Source organism: Medicago sativa, chromosome 4 (assembly GCF_051527215.1).
Source record: "Medicago sativa cultivar Bolivia chromosome 4, Bolivia_mono, whole genome shotgun sequence".
Lineage (NCBI taxonomy): Eukaryota > Viridiplantae > Streptophyta > Magnoliopsida > Fabales > Fabaceae > Medicago > Medicago sativa.
This window is the reverse complement of record NC_140752.1, coordinates 55,701,080-55,721,285: the sequence shown is the minus strand read 5'-3', so window position 1 is coordinate 55,721,285 and position 20,206 is coordinate 55,701,080. Positions and strand designations below refer to the sequence as shown.

The window sequence follows — 20,206 nt, the reverse complement described above, 5'->3', positions numbered from 1 at the left end:
CAGAGAGAAGCAAACATAGCTTTAGCAGTGGATTTGTCACTCATCTTCATATACTCTGCTTTGGGTATGGCAGTGACAAGGGCTCCTCTGATAATATGATGCTTCTTGTAAAGTTTCCTCAGTTCTGGAGTATGTTTCTTTCTATCCACAGCAGCTCCTTCTTCATCAAGGACTAAATCACCAACACCATCTTCCAGAATATCCCATAATTCTTCATCCAGGCTCATGATGTAACTGTAAAAGTTGGTCTTCCACCAAGAGAACTCTTCAGCATCTCCATTGAACTTTGGAACTTTTCCAACACTGGTTTTCTTACTATCACTATAATCATGTGAGACATGTTTATAGCTAGTATCACTATGACCAGTAGGAGGAGGAGTAGACATGTTTTTCTCAGATCTTTGACTGTTGCACGGTTAAGTGATACACAACAGACCAAGGCTCTAGATACCAATTGAAGGTGAGAAAAACACAAGAAGGGGGGTTGAATTGTGTTTTAGAAAAATTCTTCGTTTCTCCTAAAAACTGAACACACTGATCAGAAGCTAAGCGAGACAGCTTCTGAGATGATAATCAGAATCTAAATGCAGCGGAATAAAACAGAGAGAGAGAAGAAGAACGACACAAAGCAATTATACTGGTTCCTTCCACAATCCGGAAGTAGTCCAGTCCCCCTTGCACTTCCAAGGAGATTTCACTAAGAGTAATATCTGATTACAATTGCTCAAGCACACAAGCAAGAGACTTCCTTTGCTCAAGCACACAAGCTAGAGACTTCCTTTGCTCAAGAACACAATCAAGAGACTTCCTGCTCAAGCACAACTGCAAGAGACTTCCTAACTAAACAAAATTACACAGAAAATTGTTTAAGGTTGAACACTTGATATACAATCAGAGGTGCTCACAATACAAATCAGATACAGACTCAATGGACTTAAGAATTTCTAAGATATGACTTTGAGACACAGAAATTCTAAGTGAATGCAGAACAATTTCAGCAGAGGTTTGGTACTTGTGAAAATCTTGTGAGTCTTTCGTTCAGCGTTCTTGCATTACCAAATCTCTAGGTCTTCACTCCTTTATATAGAGGTGTGAAAGAGACGTTGTGAAATTGCCAGCACACCAAAGAGTCGTTATTGAAGCTTGATCTTTCACCAATGATCTTTTGCCTGATTTGGTTGTTGTCCTATGAAGAACAAATTTGAAATCCATTCCTTATCCAAAGGAACATCTATGCAGGCGAGACCGTATTCTGGAGCTGTTTTCTTGTCCTGTAGCGTGGACACAAAGCAGAGTAGTGGAGAACGTGGTTGTACAATTCGTACAAAGTACAATGTCAACGCTTTCGTCCAAATTGCAAGCACACGCCTTCAAACACCTTTGAAATGACCGTTGCAAACTCCACTAATCCTTTGTTTGTGTTTTCGAATCCAATAGACAACATTTGCAATGTAGATTCTTCAATCTTTGAATGTTCTTGCAAATCCAGTTGATCTTCAGCTTCTGGTGAAATAGCTTCTGATGAGGCAGCTTCTGATGATGCAGCTTCTGATGATATGACTTCTGCAGCTTCTGATGACGCAGCTTCTGACGATGTGGCTTCTGGACCTCTTGACTTCAGAAGCACTATTCTTCAGGAGCAGCTTTACTTCAGAAGCGGTATTTCTTCAGGAGCAGCTTGACTTCAGGAGCGCTTTGCCTTCAGAATCATCTAAGCTTCATTTTCTTTTGCTCTATATTTGCTCATTCAGAACCAACCAATGATGTAACTTTTTAATTATGGTCCTGTACACTTGAACAAATATTAGCTAGTCCAATTTACAATTTTTAATACCTTGTTATCATCAAAACTCTTTAAGGTTCATTGTTAAACACATTTTGTTCCAACATATAATTGAAGGATTACAATGTCACTTTTAAAGTTAAAAGTACCGACTTACATAACTTTTAAATTAACTTACAAAAATGTCAAATTTGTTAAGTCGAACGTCGTAATTAGATTTCGAACTTTGTCTTGACTCCTTCAATCATGTGTGTGAGTGTAAGTTTCTAAAGACTTTGTCATGTTATATTTTTAAGTGACAACTTTAACCTTAACAATAAATTAAGAGATAAAAGGTAACTGATTAGTGAGACTTACGTTACCCTTTAATAAATTTGGGGTAATTTATCCCTAATGATAAATAAGATTTGATTCTAGAATGAATGCGATGGAGATCACATGTTGAATGAATGAGATGGAGGAGTTTGATTTTCTTGAGATGAAAATGACAACTGATAGTAAGAAAAAACCTATCGATGAGCCTACATTTTTCATTGACGAAAGAGACGTATATCACATGTTAAATAAATGAGATAAAGAAGTTTGATGTTTTTTAGATGAAAATGATAACTAATTGTAAGAATAAAGATGACGAAAATATGATGTTTCTTTTACAGGGAAAATTAACCCCAATTTATCAACGGGTAACGGGGAAAAAAAAACTAATTTAAATTTTATTTTAAAGATGAAGATCTTCTAAGATTATTTCCTCATTTTTTTAGATTTTAGTTTTAACATGAAAAGGATCGTGAATCCTATTTGGCAATCCTTGCTCGAAGGAGTGACCAATCAAGGGATTAATGTAGACCCTACTTTATCCCAAATTCTCCAATGTGGCACAATGTCATTGAGTAACTAGCACATCCACGAAAACGCAATCCAAACCCAATCTTATTTTATTTGGAAGGATTCAAAGTTATCGTAGAAAACAATAATAATAGTTGGAACCACAAAAACCACCACTACTTTGCACACATATCTGATTCATATCTCTTTGCATTGTCAACACTAAAATCATAGATTACAACTAAAATGGCAGCAACAACCTTTCCAACCGTCCTAGGAATGGCTGGTGCTTCACGTCTCACCTCAGGTATCATGATCATTAACATATAATAAACATGATTTTGTGATATGTTTGTATTTATTTTAATTGTAATTTGTTTGTAGGATTTGTGAAACCTCAAGTGATTGCTAGGAATCCTTTGAAGCAAGCTATGGCACTTGGAAATGGTGGGAGAGTTACATGGTAATTTTTACTATAAGATTGGTTTTTATATGGTTTTTATAGTATAGGAAAGTGAAGTATGCGTTCTACTATGCACAAGTTTGTTTTTATCATTTGATCAATAAATCATACCGTTTAATCACGTGAAATATGATCACTTATTATGCACGATACAACACTATCTTACTTATGCAGCAAGTATTTTACTTATGCACTATAGAATTGTGATGATAAATAAATTGTGACATTATTTTGTGAATTGTTATGGCATGTTATGGCATATGGTGTATAGTAGCTTCCAAAGGGATTGGCTGAGGAGGGATTTCAATGTGATTGGATTTGGGTTGATAGGTTGGTTGGCACCATCAAGCATACCAGCTATAGATGGTAAAAGTCTGACTGGACTTTTCTTTGATAGCATTGGCACTGAACTTGCTCACTTCCCTACTCCTCCTGCTCTTACTTCACCCTTCTGGTTAGTCATTTTCATCACACATCTTATTTTGATTCGTTCATTTTATTTATTTAAGTCGGTATTCTATTGACTAATTCGAGTGATCAATCCTACCGTCTAAATCGGAACAAAACCATGTAAGGAATGATCAAATATATAAATTATTGGCATCTAGAGGATTCGACCGCATGAGTTTTACTTCTTTCATTGTCTAATAGATAATTAAAATAAGGATATAATTTTCTTTTTGCACACATCAAAGAACCTTTCAATACCTTAATGTCCCTATTTATGTCACATGCTTGAACTACCAAGTTCAGCCAATTAAAACAATAATAATAATGAAAATAATTATAGTAATAAAGTGAGATCATAGATGAGAAATTAAGCTATGAGTTAACAAAAATAAAAGTAATGAAAGTATGAAGTGGAATGTGGTGGGTCTTTTTGAAGGAAGGTGTTTGGGTCTTGTGAGCTTGTCTTAGTAAAAAAGAAAACTTAGTTAGTAGTTGAGTGTTGCATATTTTATTTTTTATTTTTTTGTCAGGTAGCCTAATGGCTAGAATTCACCATATAAGATGAATAAGTGGGATGTCTGGGGTTCGAACCCTGGCCCCGGTAGCCTAATGGCTAAGGTGAATAAGTGGGATGTCCGGGGTTCGAACCCCGACCCCTGCATATAATAATGCATTGTCCTACCAACTGAGCTATGCTCACGGTACACATATTCTAATTTCAATTCATGAAAGATATATAAAACAGAAAATATCTACAGAGTTTAATTATTTTACGTTTTTTATAACTTTTTTTAAAAAATTTAATCAACTCTGATAAATTTTAAGATTGAATGATATATATCAACAATATAAATTTATTTTACACAAAGTATTCGATCAAATGAGGATATAATATCACTCTGTAAAATTAGTTTGTAAGATACCTTTACAAATATATACATAGTGATATGTGACTTGATGTATGAACAAATTTTTTTACACCATTTTGGCACAGCTATGAATACAAATTAAATCCATAAATTGTTAGGAAAAAAAAATTAAATCCATAAAGTATAGGTGCTTACAGTATTTTATTTGTCTATGAAACCAAAACATATATATATTTTTTTAATTTTGAATAATATGCTAATGACAAATTATAAAAATCAAAGAGTGGGAACACAAATAATCCTTAATTAAAAAAAAGGTTCCACCGAGACTTGAACTCGGGTTACTGGATTCAGAGTCCAATGTCCTAACCGCTAGACCATGGAACCGTTGTGTTGAATTTTACCGACTGAAACTATTTAAACTTAGTATTTTAATATATTTTTTGGATTAGACATAAAAATGTATCTAAGATAAACTTGATGAATTGAACAGGTTATGGCTGATCTGTTGGCACCTTGGACTATTCATCTCTCTCACTTTTGGCCAAATTGGTTTCAAAGGAAGGACTGAGGATTACTTTCAGAAATGAAATCATAACAACTTCAATTCATAAGTTATTATTACTATGAATTAAACTGAGGTGTACTTCTCATTTTTGATTCATAATAACTTATGGTCTGTTATTAATTTCTTTTCCCTTTATATTACTTTCAGCCTTGTAATCTACTACCATGAGTAAAAAAAAAAAACCTTGTAGAACACTTGGCACCTTTTCTATCGTACTAGGAAAAATTGGTGTAATATTGTCTTCATAATGAATGTTGTAAATTATTATTTGTATCAGTTGTTTATCAACTCCCCAACTTTTTGTTTTGCAATTTTTTCACAGGCTAATCTAAGTAACAACTTATCAAAAAGTAACATGTTAAAGAAGTAACAACCCGATAGGATCCAATATGAGAGGGTGTTTTGAGTAATTAGTAGGTAGTTAGTTAAGTTTAAGTAGATTATTAGTAAGTTTTCTGGATATGGCTCAATAGTGAAAGGAAAAGGGTTTGTGTGTTGGCTTAGGTTTCTGGCTGGTTTTGATTAATGGGTGACAAAACGGGAGGCGGTGATACTTAAGATCCGGTAGGTCGGACCAATTTGATAGGAACCTAGAGGATCCTACCAATGAACAAACAATAAGGCAAAAGAAGAAACAAATAGTGATTAAAGAAAATAGGGTGCTTTATTGATATGAACGGAAATAATAAAATAGTAGAAGAGAGATTCTCTAACTACTCCCAGAGCAAAGCTCCGACACAACTCAGAGATGAATCCTACTCTAGCATTGAACAGAAAACTCAATCTGTCATACTCCAAAACTCCTAAGAATTCCCCTTTATATGCAAATAAAGAGAACATTCTAGTATTTAACCTTAATGGGCCTCTTATTATTTAATCCTAATCCTAATGGGCAACTTACTAATAATCTACTTAAACTTAACTAACTACCTACTAATTACTCAAAACACCCTCTCTCATATTGGATCCTATCAATAGGGTTTTATTGATATGAGCGGAAATAATAAAATAGTAGAAGAGAGATTCTCTAACTACTCCGACACAACTCAAAGAGGAATCATACTCTGGCCCTGAACAGAAAACTCAATCTTTCATACTCCAAAACTCTTAAGAATTCCCCTTTATATACAAATAAAGAGAACATTCTAGTATTTAACCTTAATGGGTCTCTTATTATTTAATCATAATCCTCATGGACAACTTACTAATAATCTACTTAAACTTAACTAACTACCTACTAATTACTCAAAACACCCTCTCATATTGGATCCTATCACAACCTATCCTGAGATTTAATTTCAAAGGCAACAATAACCAGGGGAGTACAAAGCTCTAATATCAGGTTGCATATGTAATGTCAAGTGCACAATTTTATCGTCGTGATAAAATATAATTTCTACATGAACGTATGAATCTCATGGCAATCTTTCTCTTTGCTAAGTATGCAAATAAAGAAATCATTTTGGATTTTATATAGAATGTAAGATGATTGAAAAATGATCTGGTCTTTGTTTTGGAAATATTCAATGATGAAAAATGTCTCATAATTATGGAGTTCATCATTAAAACCAACACCCCAGGTTCCTATTTCCTTTCTTTTGTCTTAGAAATACATGTCTAAGGATGAGGTATTCTCTTTCGTATCATTTACTCTATCTCTAACAATAAAGAAGTGTCTCGTAAACAAGACTCTTTATTCTCATGGTTTACTTGTTAGTGAGACCCATTAAACCCGAATATCCATTTTTACATCCCAAAATATTGTAGGATATTCTCACGCTTCAAACTTTTTGTCTAGCTTTATTTTTCCAGCAACCTTCGTTCGCTTTCACTTATCGGAGGGTTGCCTAAGATTTTGATTAAGTACTATAAAACTAGATTAGGTAAATGCATTTCTTACGCAAAAGAAAGAAATAAAGATTATAGAATTTTTCATAAGAATACTTTCATGACCTCAAGACTAAAGTAGACTATTCAATCATCAAGTAAAAATAAAGAGAATGAGCTACCTAAACAAAATAAAGAGAATGTAAAAAGTAAAAATAAGAAAACTCTATTAAAACAACAATACAAGTACAAGAGGTTTTCGGTGGTAAGAGGTATCAAGCCAAAGAAGCCTAAGCCTATTTATATGCCAAGCATAACAATATACGTGCAATACACTCATTAGCCTTAAATTGAATGGAAATTACCCAAAGATGATTCAACTGCCAAAAGGAAAAGCACAAAACATGAGTTTATGGAATAAACCTTACTAAACAAAACATTATTAAACAAACCTCACTAGATAAAAATATAACCTTACAAAACAAAACAATAAAGTAGTTATCAAACTCCCTTATGCTTGAACCATTGCTAGTCCTCAAGTAATTTTAGATAGAAATAATTTTTAAGACAAGTATCACATTAAAGACAAAAGAAGAAAGATTCAATTGCATGCATGAGTATTGAGAAAATTCAACAAGGAAAATGATCTTAATCCTAAGTTCTAAATTAGAGTCTTAGGCTCCTTAAGATTACATTTCTTAAGAATTATGAGCATTTTCTCAAAGACCAAATCCTTCCGAAAATCTTGGTTATAAACTTATTAAAATATTATTGGTTTGGTGAGATGCGTGAGATGCAGCTCGGTCTCGACTCGACGAACAACGTAATTCCATGACCTTAACTCTTGGGACACCTTCACACGTGTGTTGGAACTCTGTTTTGGTCCTCCTTCCTTCACAAATCATCAAGCGACGTTAGGGTTAGGAATTTCTCAACGAAAGCACTAATTGTTATGACTTAAGCCTATGAGGAGAGCCCAAACCAAAAAGACTAGTTTATCAGGTTGGAGAGCCTTATGGCTTAAGTACAACGTCACACACTTTTATCTACTCGATATGGGACTCCTAAGGTTGCCACGTCCTTTAATAGCCGACATCTACGACAACATTCACTCTATCAACACTGGCCCGATGATAGCCCTCTTTTTTTTTTTGCGGCTTCACTCACCTATAAGTATTCGGTGGAACACCTTAATCCAAAATATAGGTAACCTTTCATGGTCCAACTCTCAACGAAAGCACCAATGTTAGGGTGGTGTTTCAAGTGAAAATTTGAGAACCTGCGGTATCAACAAATTAAGATAGGAAAGCAGAATATCAGATAAGGAATTAGATCAACTTTATTCATGTTTATTTCATTCTCAAAGATTGGATTATAAAGCCAATTCAGTCCCTATATTTGTGGAATACCATAGGCAGAAAAATTGAAATATAGTAACAACATTCTAGAAACTTAATAACTAAGGCTTTGTTTGGATGTCAAAATGAAAGAAAGTATAAGGAAAGAAAGTCTAAAGTGACTTAATTATAATCAGACCACCAAACAGGCTTTCTAGTCACACGTTTGGGCTTTTCACTCTTGTGAGTGCTTGGATCGAAAGCCTTTGTTGTAGTTTGACCCGTAACAGATTAGTTTCTTACTCCCTATCAGAATCTATTTTTCTTCTCGAGATTAAAACCTTTCAATATAGCTAACTCAAACTATGCATTAGTGATAACTTTAGAGATTAGTTGGCGTCTAAAGCAAATCTTGATTTTCTTTAAAAATTGAATCTGAACTGTCTGATCTCAATCAAACGATTACATAACGACTGACTATGTGAATGCGTGCAGTCACGGTCTATAGCAGCAAATCTCGGTTGGTTCCTATATTTCCTTCCTCCCCTTAATTTTTTTGTCATTTTCCCTCCAAATGAAACAAGAGGTCCCAACTTCTTATTTTCCTTTCCCTACAAAAAGGTTTCTTCAGTTCTGTCCTTGCGGGGTATATCTGAGGAGTATACAATGGATCTGAATCATAGGCAATATCAACATAGCAAGCAGTAATGTAAACATTAAAAGCTGCTTGGCCCATGAACAATTGTTGTTAATATAATAGCCGTGTATATTGCCGCATATACTTCCAGACATAACGGCCAAATGTCCTTATGTAACCACACCGTATGTTCCTATTTCAGTGAAAGAATATTAATAAGAACGGGCAAAATAAACCATGGTGGGGCCCCTCATGCAGTATGAACTATTGATGCATTAATGACCATTGGATTTGCTTAAACATATTGAGCCGTTTGTTAGGGCCCCACCAGGTGTTCTTTTTTTCTCTTCTCTCTCCAATCTGTTTGTGAAGGAAGTCGGTGACTTGTTGATGACAAGCTTGTACTATTTTGTATTGTGGTAGTTCAAATTTGGTTTGAAATTTGAAAATGATTCACCTATATAAGTTGTTTTTGTTGTGAAGGAAGGTGAGTTATAAATTCAATGTTATTCAAAAAAGTGGGGTTGAACATTTTATAAATGAGATGATCCATAAACTCAATACCTTATTTTGGGTAAATATGTGGTATCTAACTCAATTGCGCGGCTACTTTGAATTAAATGTTGATGATCCTCAAACTTACTTGTACGGTTGCACCGAGTCCAAAGGTTCGTCTGACTCCTTATGTCGAAAATCTTCATGATAAGGTGTTCAAGTGGAAGATGGTTTTGGTCCCATCGCGACTCAACAGTTTCGTATTAGGTCTAAGCCCAATCCATGAAAAACTTATTCCAAGTAAAAGGTCAAAATTTGATCAAAACTTCTCCATCAAACCAACAATAGCCAACAGAGACAATTATCCAGAGGCCATGACAAAGGAGGAGGTCAAGGAGACGTTTCTATCGTTACGATCTCAAAAACTAACGTCCCAACTCCTCAAAATCCCTCAATCCTTTTATAAGTACCTCTTGAAATGTTTACAATTTTTCACCGCACAATTACTTGATGCCATAATGCTTATTGGTACCACTGATCATCAACATACAATGAGATGTTCGATCTTCTTTGTAGCCAAATTCTCGATCTTGTTCGGATCATAAGCTTTCATAATTAAAAAGTTACGGTTCTCTTCATTGTAGTGTTTAAAATAGTGGCCTGATCATAGTTAATTTAACAAAAATAAGAAGATGCAAATGTATGTGTCTCAAAACCCAACCGTAAACTTAACATCGATTGCGTTTATATTTTGGACAATTCACAAGTATCGGTCCATATAGTGGACTACCAATAGAAGTGGTTATTGTAAACTTCAACCAAGCTCCCTTGCAGTAAAAAATTCTTTATATTCACGCATTTGTATCATCGACAGTTATTCAATCAAGATTGGATTATCCAAATTCAAACTAGGTATTTTAAACTAAAATTTGCATATGACTTCCGATCTCCCAAATCAAATTTGCGAATTTAAAACTAAAATTAACCGTATATTTTAGATCAAATTTGTCAAAGTCAGAATACAATCATTTGCTCTTAAATAAAAATAAAAAATGACAGTTTACATGACAGTGTGATTTTGAGATAGTTCCAACTACTGGATCCAGGTCCCTACTCTGCTAGAATAATAACAATTTGTTTGTTTGGATGAATGAAGGGATTATTTAGCACATGCCTTCTGAATATCCTTGTTTTGATATCGAGGAATGTCCCTACACTGTTTGCTTGTAATCCATACTTTAGCAATTGAATGAAGTTGTTTATCATATAAAAAATAAAACCCTAGTTTTTCTGCCCTTCAAATACGAAAACAATTAATCATCCATGTGTTAGAACCCATTAAGTTAAGATTACTAGTACTAATAATTTAGCATTCACTCTCTCAAAAACAAAAAAAAAAATACTAGTAGTATTCACAATGCATCTATATATGACACGTGACAATGATTAGCCTTTAAGTTACAAATTAATCATCTTGGAAATTGGAATTATTAAAAAAGTTTGATATGATTGATCTTATAAATTATACTCCCTCCGTCCCGGAATAACTGACCTATTTTCTAAAAAAAAGTGTCCCAAAATAACTGACCCATTTCAATTTTCAATACAACTTTCATCATTCCCAATACAATATAACACTAAATAATACTACTTTTATCATTCCCAATACAATATATTTCACTTTCCCCTTTATTTATACACTTTTCTTAATCTGTGTGAAAAATCAAAGTAGGTCAATTAAACCGGGACGGAGGGAGTAGTACTTATTAGAATAAATTTATGTCTTCGAGGACTAATGACAAGAAAACGCTGTGACAGATGAAATGATGACAGATTTGAGGAACATTCCAGGTGAGATGAGGGACAAGGAACTGATTAACTCAAATAGGGAAATGTTAACTTGTGCCTTTAGGGCACATGTTAAGAATTCCACTAATAGAAATAATGTATCGGAAATTGTGTTAATTTATTGGTCAAAATGTTTAATATAATCTTTTTTCAATAAATTTTTACCATTAATAGAATGACATTAATGCTTAACATGTGCCCTAAGGGCACAAGTTAACATGACCCATTCAAATATAATACACATTCCTTTTTTTTTTTAACAAATAATACAAATTATTTAAAAATCAGGATATATTTTATGTACAACTGTAGATACTAATTCTTTGATCTGAGTAGGATCACAAAAACGACAAAGTTCTCCTTCAAAGATTATAACATTACTGTACTTTTAAGACATGAATCAAACTTAATACATCTGATTAAAGTAAAAGAGACTCGAACAATATCATCAAAACGGAGTAAATATAATATAAATTTAGTATCATAGTGGAGTGAATCAAATGCAATACAAAGAATCAAGTCAATAATACTACCTAATATCAATATAATTATTTGCACACACACTCACACCACATGCTAGTATGGATCAACATTTCTATGAACCTAGAAAAAACACATGCATGTCCCTCATTTAATGCACCTGCTCTCACGTGTCTGCCAAATCCTCTCTTTCCGTCTTTTTAAGGGACTTTTCTAACGAATCAAAATAACCATTAAACTAAACCGTTTACACTCTTCCCCTTCACAAGATTTCTCTTACTTTTTCACCAAAAGTGACCAAAATTTCTCACTTTTTCTTTCCCTCTCACAAGACTCTCTCATTCTCAGCACATGTAGTTTCCTTTTCTTTCCATTTTTTGGCATGTTCCAAATTTCTTTACTCCTTCAAACATCATATAACACACCACAAGAGAGAAAAAGCTGTAAAGAAGAAGAAGAAGAAATCTTTCATGACCCACTTTTCTTTCATATGCATCTTACAAAAACAACATTGAAAAAAAACACAAAAAGTAAGTATATGATGGTAACAACTATCACCTATCACATGTCCAAATCTTCATGTAAATCTTAAACTTGGTTACTTCAAATTCCACACACAATTTTCATCAACATGTCCTCTTGTCATAATCAAACAAACAATAACCTTAAAGAAGGTCTTAGAGAGATTTCACACAACAAAATCAGGAAGAGAAACTGTTCATCCTCATCTTCATCTTCCTTGGCTAGAAGATACAGATTCAAGAGAGCTATTTTGGCTGGAAAGAAAGGAGGGTCCACCACACCAGTTCCACTGTGGAAGACTAGTACTACATCTTCACCTTCTATGGAGAACACTACACAACATCTTTTGTATTCTACAGCTTCAGGGTTACCCTGCAAAGATAAAGAGAAGGAGGTTTCTGTTTCAGCAAGAAAACTTGCTGCTTCTTTGTGGGAAATCAATGATTTGCATCCTTCAAGGGTCAAGAAGGACTTTGAAGTTGAGCAAATGAGAAGCTGCAAGGAAACAAGTAACAGAAGCAGAGAAAAAGCTAAGAGCTTTTCTAGATCAGGTTTGTTGAGGCCACCTATGTCAGATCCATGTAACAGTCCTATTTCAGAGGTAAATTTCTATGAAAAAAAGTTTACTTTTTCATTTTGTATTGTGTTATTTGGTCTTGTATGAAGTTGTCTGATTCTTGTTTTGCTTTTGATTATGCAGAGAATGAAAGGATTTGAAAGTGATGGTTACAGAAGAACAGTGTCAGGGTTATCTCATCCACTTCGTTCTGGTGTGGACGCTCATATCAGTGTTAGTTTAAATGAGGTAGAGTGTTTATAGTAAGTAAATTTGTCATACTAATTAGAAAGAGAAATTATTTTTGTATATCAAAGTTTTGATGTCAAATACACTGTTCTTTAATTTGTATGTGTACTATTGAAATGCATCATAGTTGTCGCAGATAAAAGTAAAAGAGAGAGAGATAAACACATACGATGTCATTTAATTTTCAAATAACATATCTAAATTAGAAATGTGGTGAGCATATCATACTGGTCCAATATTACGCTTGTATGAGTGGAACTGGACTGGGATCCCTTAAGCAAGGTTTCAAATTCAAGTCTTGTGGATAGAACTTCACTAAACGTGGCCAACCAAGTTTCCTGATAGAGATTAATCATTGGCAAAGTCGATGAATACTTCACGGCAATAACATGGTTAACAAAAAGAAAATAAAAATTGGCCCATCATTTTCATAATCATCAACCTAGTTATTCAACCTTTTTTTGTGTCAAAATTTGGGGGCTTTAATTTGTAGTAGTTGAAAAGGAAGATGGACTGCAATAATGGCATTTAACACACGTAGTTTCCATGAGAGTTGAGACCGTTAGATATTTATTTGAGAGAACCTATTTTCTTACAATAAAATTAATTTTTAGTAGCTTTTCAGGTGCATTGGTTTGAAATTGAAAGTACTAGTAATTAATAACCATGACCTCATGGCTCCTCAGAAATCACTGATCTCATCATTTTTTAAGATTAAACTGTCACTATTATTCACTCTGATCTAGTAGTATGATATTTCTTTTGCATTGTTTCATGTATCATTTCAATTGAAAAAGTAACAGCAGGCAAAATATATAGGTAGATCTGACTAATTAATTTAAAATTACATGTTTTGGTGGTTGGCAAGGATAGAACTGAACTACAATTAAAATTTGAAATGCAGAAGAATAGTGGCAAATGCGCGGTTGGAGTGAAGAGCCATCTGAAGGAAGCTAGAAGTAGTCTATCGACATCGAAGAAGATTCTTAAGGTTTTAAATCAAATGTGTCATAGAGAGAAGCAATCATCGACAATGGCCCTCACCTTGGCTCTCGGAAGTGAGCTTGATCGGGTTTGCGGCCTACTTGACAAACTTATACAAGATGAGCGCTCGAACTCTAACCAGAACGACATTGAGTATATGGTAAAGCGTTTTGCAGAAGAAAAGGCTGCATGGAAAAGCAGAGAAAAAGAAAAAATTCACGATGCCGTTAAAAATGTAGCTGAAGAGCTTACAGTGGAGAAGAAGTTAAGGAAACAAACTGAAAGGTTGAATAAGAAGATTGCCCTAGAAATGGCTAGTGTAAAAGCTTCACAGCTGAAAGTATGTGAAGAGCTTGAAAGGGAGAAACGTGCTAAAGAGATACTCGAGCAAATTTGTGATGAACTAGCTAGAGGTATTGGGGAAGACAGAGCGCTGGTGGAGGAAATGAAAAAGGAGTCGGTTAAAGTTCGTGAAGAAGTGGAAAAAGAGAGGGAAATGCTTCAGTTAGCAGATGTTTTGCGCGAGGAGAGAGTCCAAATGAAGCTTTCAGAGGCTAAGTATCAATTTGAGGAGAAAAATGATTTTGTAGAAAAGCTGAGAAATGAGCTTGAAGACTTTATGAGAACTAGAGATGAAGAAAATGGGGATGCTTCTCCGGAGTCTACAAAATTCAACGATCTCGAGTCTTATTTCAACAAAGTTTGTCAGAGATTCCAAAATGCAGAGTTTGAAGGACATAATGACTCGGATGAGGACGACAGTGATCTCCAATCCATTGAATTGAACATGAATAACGGCAATAGAGGATCAGAATGGAGTTATCCAAGCGAAAAGGATGGTCAAAAAGATTCAAAAAGAGTTTCAACTGACAAAGAAAGTACAGGGAGGAAATCTTATGAGAGAATTCAATGGGGAAGTATTTGCTTCAACAAGAGAAATTCCAGTTTCAAGAAGAGGGATTTGGATACCAATATTCAAGAAGGTCAAGATCATTCTCGTCCCGATAGTTCAATTGAATTTCTCTCTCGAGCTCGGATACAAGACGATGAGGACGGAACTCCAAGCAATAGGTCTATTTCAAGTGCTAATCATGTTCAGAGAAATGATAATCAGTTACCTTTGCAGTGTACTAGTGAAAGAGCAAGAGAAAATTCTCTTCTTGTCTTTGAGGGTGAAAATTTGAAGCAAGAAGCTGAAGGAAGAAAATCAAAATGTTACTTAAAGAGTTTAGATAGTGATAGTTAGTAGTAACTTATTATCATTGATAGTGCCTATTATTTTTATTTTTGTTCCAAATTGTAAATGTTGTCTTTCATGTATTGAATATGTTCAAAACTTATCATTGGTAATATGTGAATTGTGATATATTTGTTAAAGCAGCAAGAAACAAACATGTACATATTGAACAAGTTGTTTGATCCACCGGCATGAAAATTATTGAGTAGCCACTACACATGTGATTTCCTTAATAGTTCCAAAAGAAAAAATAATAATGTAGCATTTTGGGTTACATACAAATGAAATAAGAACAAAGGACTCTACTACCTAAAGAAAATTATAGGGACTCAATTATATTTGAGATGTATGGTTGTGATTTTAAATGAAGCAAGTATTGATTGTGGACAGCATGTGATAGATAACATTATTATAGGATAGTTCCAACTCTATACAACTATTCAAATTTGAATTCTGTAATCTTATGTAGCCTCCGTTTGGATCTTTGGATCAACCATGTGTAAGTGGGCCACTCAAATTGTGTTTTTACAGCAACAAGAATTTTTATAGGTGGACACCTACACCTATTAAACTCCCCTATTTCCATTTTTACCCCTCCCCTCGGAATTGTTCATAGTAAAGTGGTGTTTATGATGAAGAAATAACAGAAAGAAAAAAAAAAGTATTCGTAAAATGCAGGTTAAAGTGCAGCCACATGACAACAACTTTACCAGTTACGCCAAGGTTACCCCTCTTAGAGAACAAGCACATGAGTTGTGAAAATAAGAAAGGACATTTACACTTGTTAGGAGACCACTTCAATCTATTCAGTTACCTAATACACAGTATAAACAAAGGTTTTTCTATATCTTGATTGCATGTCTAGTTTTTTTATTAGGTAAATCAGCAGATCACACATAAACAAAAACAATCCTCAAATTTTATTTCAAGTGGTTTGAAACCTTTCCAACAGAACATTTTCACTCAATTGTGTGATTTGCAAACTTTCCGAACATAGAGTAAAGTATGTTAGAAATATCTAATTTTGAAATAAGTAATTATTGTTTCTTTTTTTAACAAGGAAACAAGTAATTATTGTTATAAGATGTTGTGACTTAAAATAGCAAGCTTAATAAATATAGAAACAAGGATCACTTGAATTGCTTTGCCTTCTGTGAAAGCTTACAATATGTTTGAATAACCATGCAGATGCATTTATCACTTTTTATAAATGAAATTTGTGATTCTTTTTTTTAAATGCTTCTGTAGTAGAATATTCCAATTATCCAAAGTCATTTTAACAAGTTCATCTGAATCACACCTATGTGCAAATGCTTAATTTACAGATCCATAACTGGAGGTTTGGAAGTTGCTGACCATGAAAGGAAGAAACTACTTGGTCTTCTCTTCGGTTTTTGTTGACGCCGAGGCAAAAGTAACCGGATTTGTTGGATGGTCCTTGACAATCAAGCTTAGCACTTCAGGTCTTGCATAGTGTCCAACCACATCAAAATCAAACTTCGCTCTTGCTATTTCGCCAAGATCTGTGCAAAATTTTCAAGGATCAGGGAGTAGCATTATAATGGCAAATTCTTACGACAGTGAAAGTATGGAAGACAGAAAAAGTAAGTCATCATAAAAGACCTTCAAGAAAGACCAAGAGACATTATTAGTCCTAAAGCGTTTGATAAACACAGATTGAATTTGAACCACCTTTGATAAATTCTTGAGCCGGACATCAAACAACCTCAATCTCAACCATTAGTTTAAGTGGAATTATTATCTTCTTTATAATATAACATTTAATCCGACTAAACTTTAAAACAGTGAAACAAAGAATGGAGGCCACAAATACTTCACACAAATTTCTAACATAGTCATGCTTATAGGCTGTTGAAATTGTAGCCAACAAGGTTAGATAAAAAAAGGATGAAAACAGGATAAAATAAAACAGAGTCTTGAAATTATTAGTGTGTCAAAATAACGAATTTGAATATATAACAGAAGTGTGTAATAGTAAACTATTAATCCATGTCAAATATAAGAGTTGTCATACTAATGTAAGTGCACCCGGTGTTGTCAATCGTGGATTGCAGGAAATAGTAGTTTGTATAAATTATGCTATGCTGCTATGCAATAGTGTTATAGCCGCTATTTGACAACATATTGTACTAAATAGTGTAACTCAGAACTGTAACAATTTGCTCAAATTCTGTATGCTATAAAGCTGTAGCGCCACTATAGCCACTTTTTAACATAGCTGTTCCAGCCATCCTAATAAGATAACAAACATAAAACAATTCAAATTCTATTCCTAAATTCCTAATACTCATACCAGGCACCAGCCCAGTAGTCTGGCATAGTGTACCAGAAATGTGTCAGGTACACATCTGTGCTTACTCGCAGCTATACACACATTTAAAGAAAACAATGCTCTTTGTAATACAGTTCAACCATTAGGTGTAAATATCAACCATGAATGACAGACATACCTAGGTCTGCTGATATTAGCGCCTCCCCCTCATAATTGGGTCCAGCCAAAACAGCCCCTGATGGTGATATAATGACACTACCTCCAGCACATACAACAGAATCAGGTGTAAGGTTCTCTTCTGAACCTTCAAAAACATAGTCTGGAGCAGGTGGATAATCCTTCCTCCTACAGAACTGGTTTGCCGACAAAACAAAACATCCACCTTCAAGTGCAATATGGGTCATTGATGCTTGCCACAATTCTCTGGAATCAGCAGTTGGTGCACAATATATTTCCACACCTGTTAAAACCAAAGATCCATTAATTTATCAATGTAAACAACCAAATCCAATACCGGCATATGCAATCTAATGCTACTAAGGGGAGTATATCCAAAAAGGCCCTGTTTAGATGAACATCTTAATTAAATTCTTACAGCATACATGTAACATGTTTATCTAATAAGTGCTTATGTATAAGCTATTTCTATAACAAACGGTAAAATAAACTTTTTTCATAAGCTATCCTTAAGAGTTTATAGAAACAAGTTGAAAATAGGTTGCGAACATGTCATAGTTGTTTCCATAAGTTCGCATAAATAGTTTCACAAGCTCAAGTAAGTAAAAACAAAAGACCCAAGTACTATACAATGTTGGTCATTCCAAATAGGGTGTAATCGAATGACAAAAACTCAAAGGTTAAGTTTTCTAACCTTTAGCATACATTGCTGTTCTTAATAGTGGCATCTTGTTTTCCCAACAAATGGCAGCACCTATTTTTCCAATTTGAGTTTCAAACACGGGAATGGTTGATCCATCACCAAATCCCCAGATAATGCGTTCCAGTGCTGTTGGCATGATTTTCCTGTGCTTTCCTAGGTAATGACCTTGAGAATCAAAGAAGAGAACGGTGCAGTAGAGTGTATAACCATCCCTCTCTATCACACCCATCACTAGATGTACTTTATACTTTCCTGCCATTGCTGCCAACCTATCCACCTCAGGACCTACAATACAACAATAATTACAAAATTTGTTACTTGAAAATGCATGTACCCCACAACTTTGATTTGATCAGTTAAAATTAACGTTTGAAACTTTATCATAAAATCAGTATAACAATGACCAAGCCTTATCGCACAAAGTGGGGTCGGCTACATGAATCAAACGACGCCATAATGTTTTGTCATATATCATAACTCTATCCAACTCACTAATCTTTAGATCTTTCTTAATAGTTTATCTTATAGTTGTTTTAGGTCTTCTTCTGCCTCAAGTGATTGAACTATCCTCCATCTGATCTACATTTATAAGTCTTCTAATCCGAGTTTCCACCATCTTTTATACGATAGGTGTTACCCCAAGTCTCTCCGTCTATGAAGCACAGACACTCCTTGGATTAGGCGTGTCCCAGTGTCGGACACGTGTCGTGTACGACAACGACACGACACTGACACATATAATTGCACTGAATTATGTGATTTTCTCAAATTTCTAGTGGTGTCGTCGTGTCGGTGTCCGTGCTCGTATATGTGCTTCATAGCTCTCTGTCTAAAGTTGTCATTTATAATCCTATTATGTCTAATCTTACCACACATCCAACGCAACGTATTCATCTCTACCACCGTAATTTTACATAAAATCGATATAGTGTACATAATGTCAAAGGTACATAACACCAATGGTTACCGATTCTTTAAATTAAGCTCTTACCAGGCACATCAATAGCAGCTGAATGATACTTCCTGAAATCTTCTCTACCCTTAGCAGTACGGTTACCAATAGAAACACCAAAACCAGAACCACGCGGATAACCACCAATAAATGCTTCTGGAAACACAACAAGCTGGGAACCATAGCTAGCAGCTTCAGCCAACAACCTCTCAGCCTTATCTAAAACCAAAATACTCACAAATCATAAACCAAATCAACACAAAAAATTCAGCTTTCTAGAAAGCTCAAACTAAAAAACAATCAATCAAGCAAAAAGACTTAAATTTAATTTGTACAGACAGTCAGTGTAAAGATTTTTACATTGTAAATCGATCATAATCGTCGTATTTTAAAAACACGTTCGACTTTAACGGTAACTAGTTCTAAAGTGATATTTATAATTGATTACAGAGGGAGAGGAAGAGGACCTAAAGTGGCGGGAGTGTCGTAGAAGATGGTGGAAGCTTGAACGACAGTTGCTCGGACAGTGAGAGCATTGAAATCGGAGCCCATGTCGACTTCGGCGATGAGTGGTTCGTCGTTGATGGGTGGAGTGGTTGTTGTTACGAGTGCCATGTTTTCTCTTGAGAAGTCAAGTGTGTTTTTACTTGCTTTCTAGTTCCTTCATTTACAGTGATGAAGGTATTGACTACTTGTACAATAAACAAAACAAATTCCCAGCCAATCGTGTTTTTTGGTGTATTTTTTATAAGATAAAAAGCAGATGACATATGATAAAATAATAATCACATGTCCCACCAAAAATAGTTTTTATCTGTTTGTTAAAAAAAGAGTTTTTATGTGAAAAAACATTTAATTAAGAGTTTTATTTTAAAAGAAATCCATCAAAACTCTTAACTACCAATGATTTCTAAATAAACAATTTTTTAAAGTTTATTATAAGAATAAAAT

The 20,206-nt window shown here is 34.4% G+C and overlaps 3 protein-coding genes and 1 non-coding gene across 5 annotated transcripts; 2 read left to right on the top strand and 2 right to left on the bottom strand.

Annotated features, from left to right (window-relative positions):
• Positions 1–2,780: 2,780 nt before the first annotated feature.
• On the top strand, positions 2,781–4,992 carry PSAO (photosystem I subunit O). Of its 2 annotated transcripts, none has more exons than XM_085701667.1 (4): positions 2,781–2,915; positions 2,993–3,071; positions 3,346–3,525; positions 4,884–4,992. In XM_085701667.1, the coding sequence occupies exons 1-4, from the start codon at positions 2,855–2,857 to the stop codon at positions 4,978–4,980; spliced, it is 417 nt and encodes a 138-aa protein (XP_085557793.1). In that variant the 5' UTR covers positions 2,781–2,854; the 3' UTR covers positions 4,981–4,992. The 2 variants fall into 2 exon arrangements, with proteins under 2 accessions (XP_085557793.1, XP_085557792.1); XM_085701666.1 differs by having other exon boundaries at positions 3,343–3,525.
• TRNAQ-CUG (transfer RNA glutamine (anticodon CUG)) lies at positions 4,706–4,777 on the bottom strand. Its single transcript has one exon. It is a non-coding gene; the product is annotated as a tRNA-Gln (tRNA).
• A 6,818-nt stretch (positions 4,993–11,810) lies between the features above and the next one.
• On the top strand, positions 11,811–15,270 carry LOC146929992 (uncharacterized protein At5g41620-like). The gene is made up of 3 exons (XM_085701660.1): positions 11,811–12,705; positions 12,805–12,909; positions 13,814–15,270. The coding sequence occupies exons 1-3, from the start codon at positions 12,214–12,216 to the stop codon at positions 15,137–15,139; spliced, it is 1,923 nt and encodes a 640-aa protein (XP_085557786.1). The 5' UTR covers positions 11,811–12,213; the 3' UTR covers positions 15,140–15,270.
• A 978-nt stretch (positions 15,271–16,248) lies between these two features.
• Positions 16,249–19,924, bottom strand: LOC146929991 (bifunctional nitrilase/nitrile hydratase NIT4A). Its single transcript, XM_085701662.1, has 5 exons — positions 19,723–19,924; positions 19,295–19,474; positions 18,295–18,588; positions 17,602–17,883; positions 16,249–16,653 (listed from the first exon to the last, which is right to left on the bottom strand). The coding sequence occupies exons 1-5, from the start codon at positions 19,868–19,870 to the stop codon at positions 16,502–16,504; spliced, it is 1,056 nt and encodes a 351-aa protein (XP_085557788.1). The 5' UTR covers positions 19,871–19,924; the 3' UTR covers positions 16,249–16,501.
• Between the last annotated feature and the right edge of the window lie 282 nt (positions 19,925–20,206).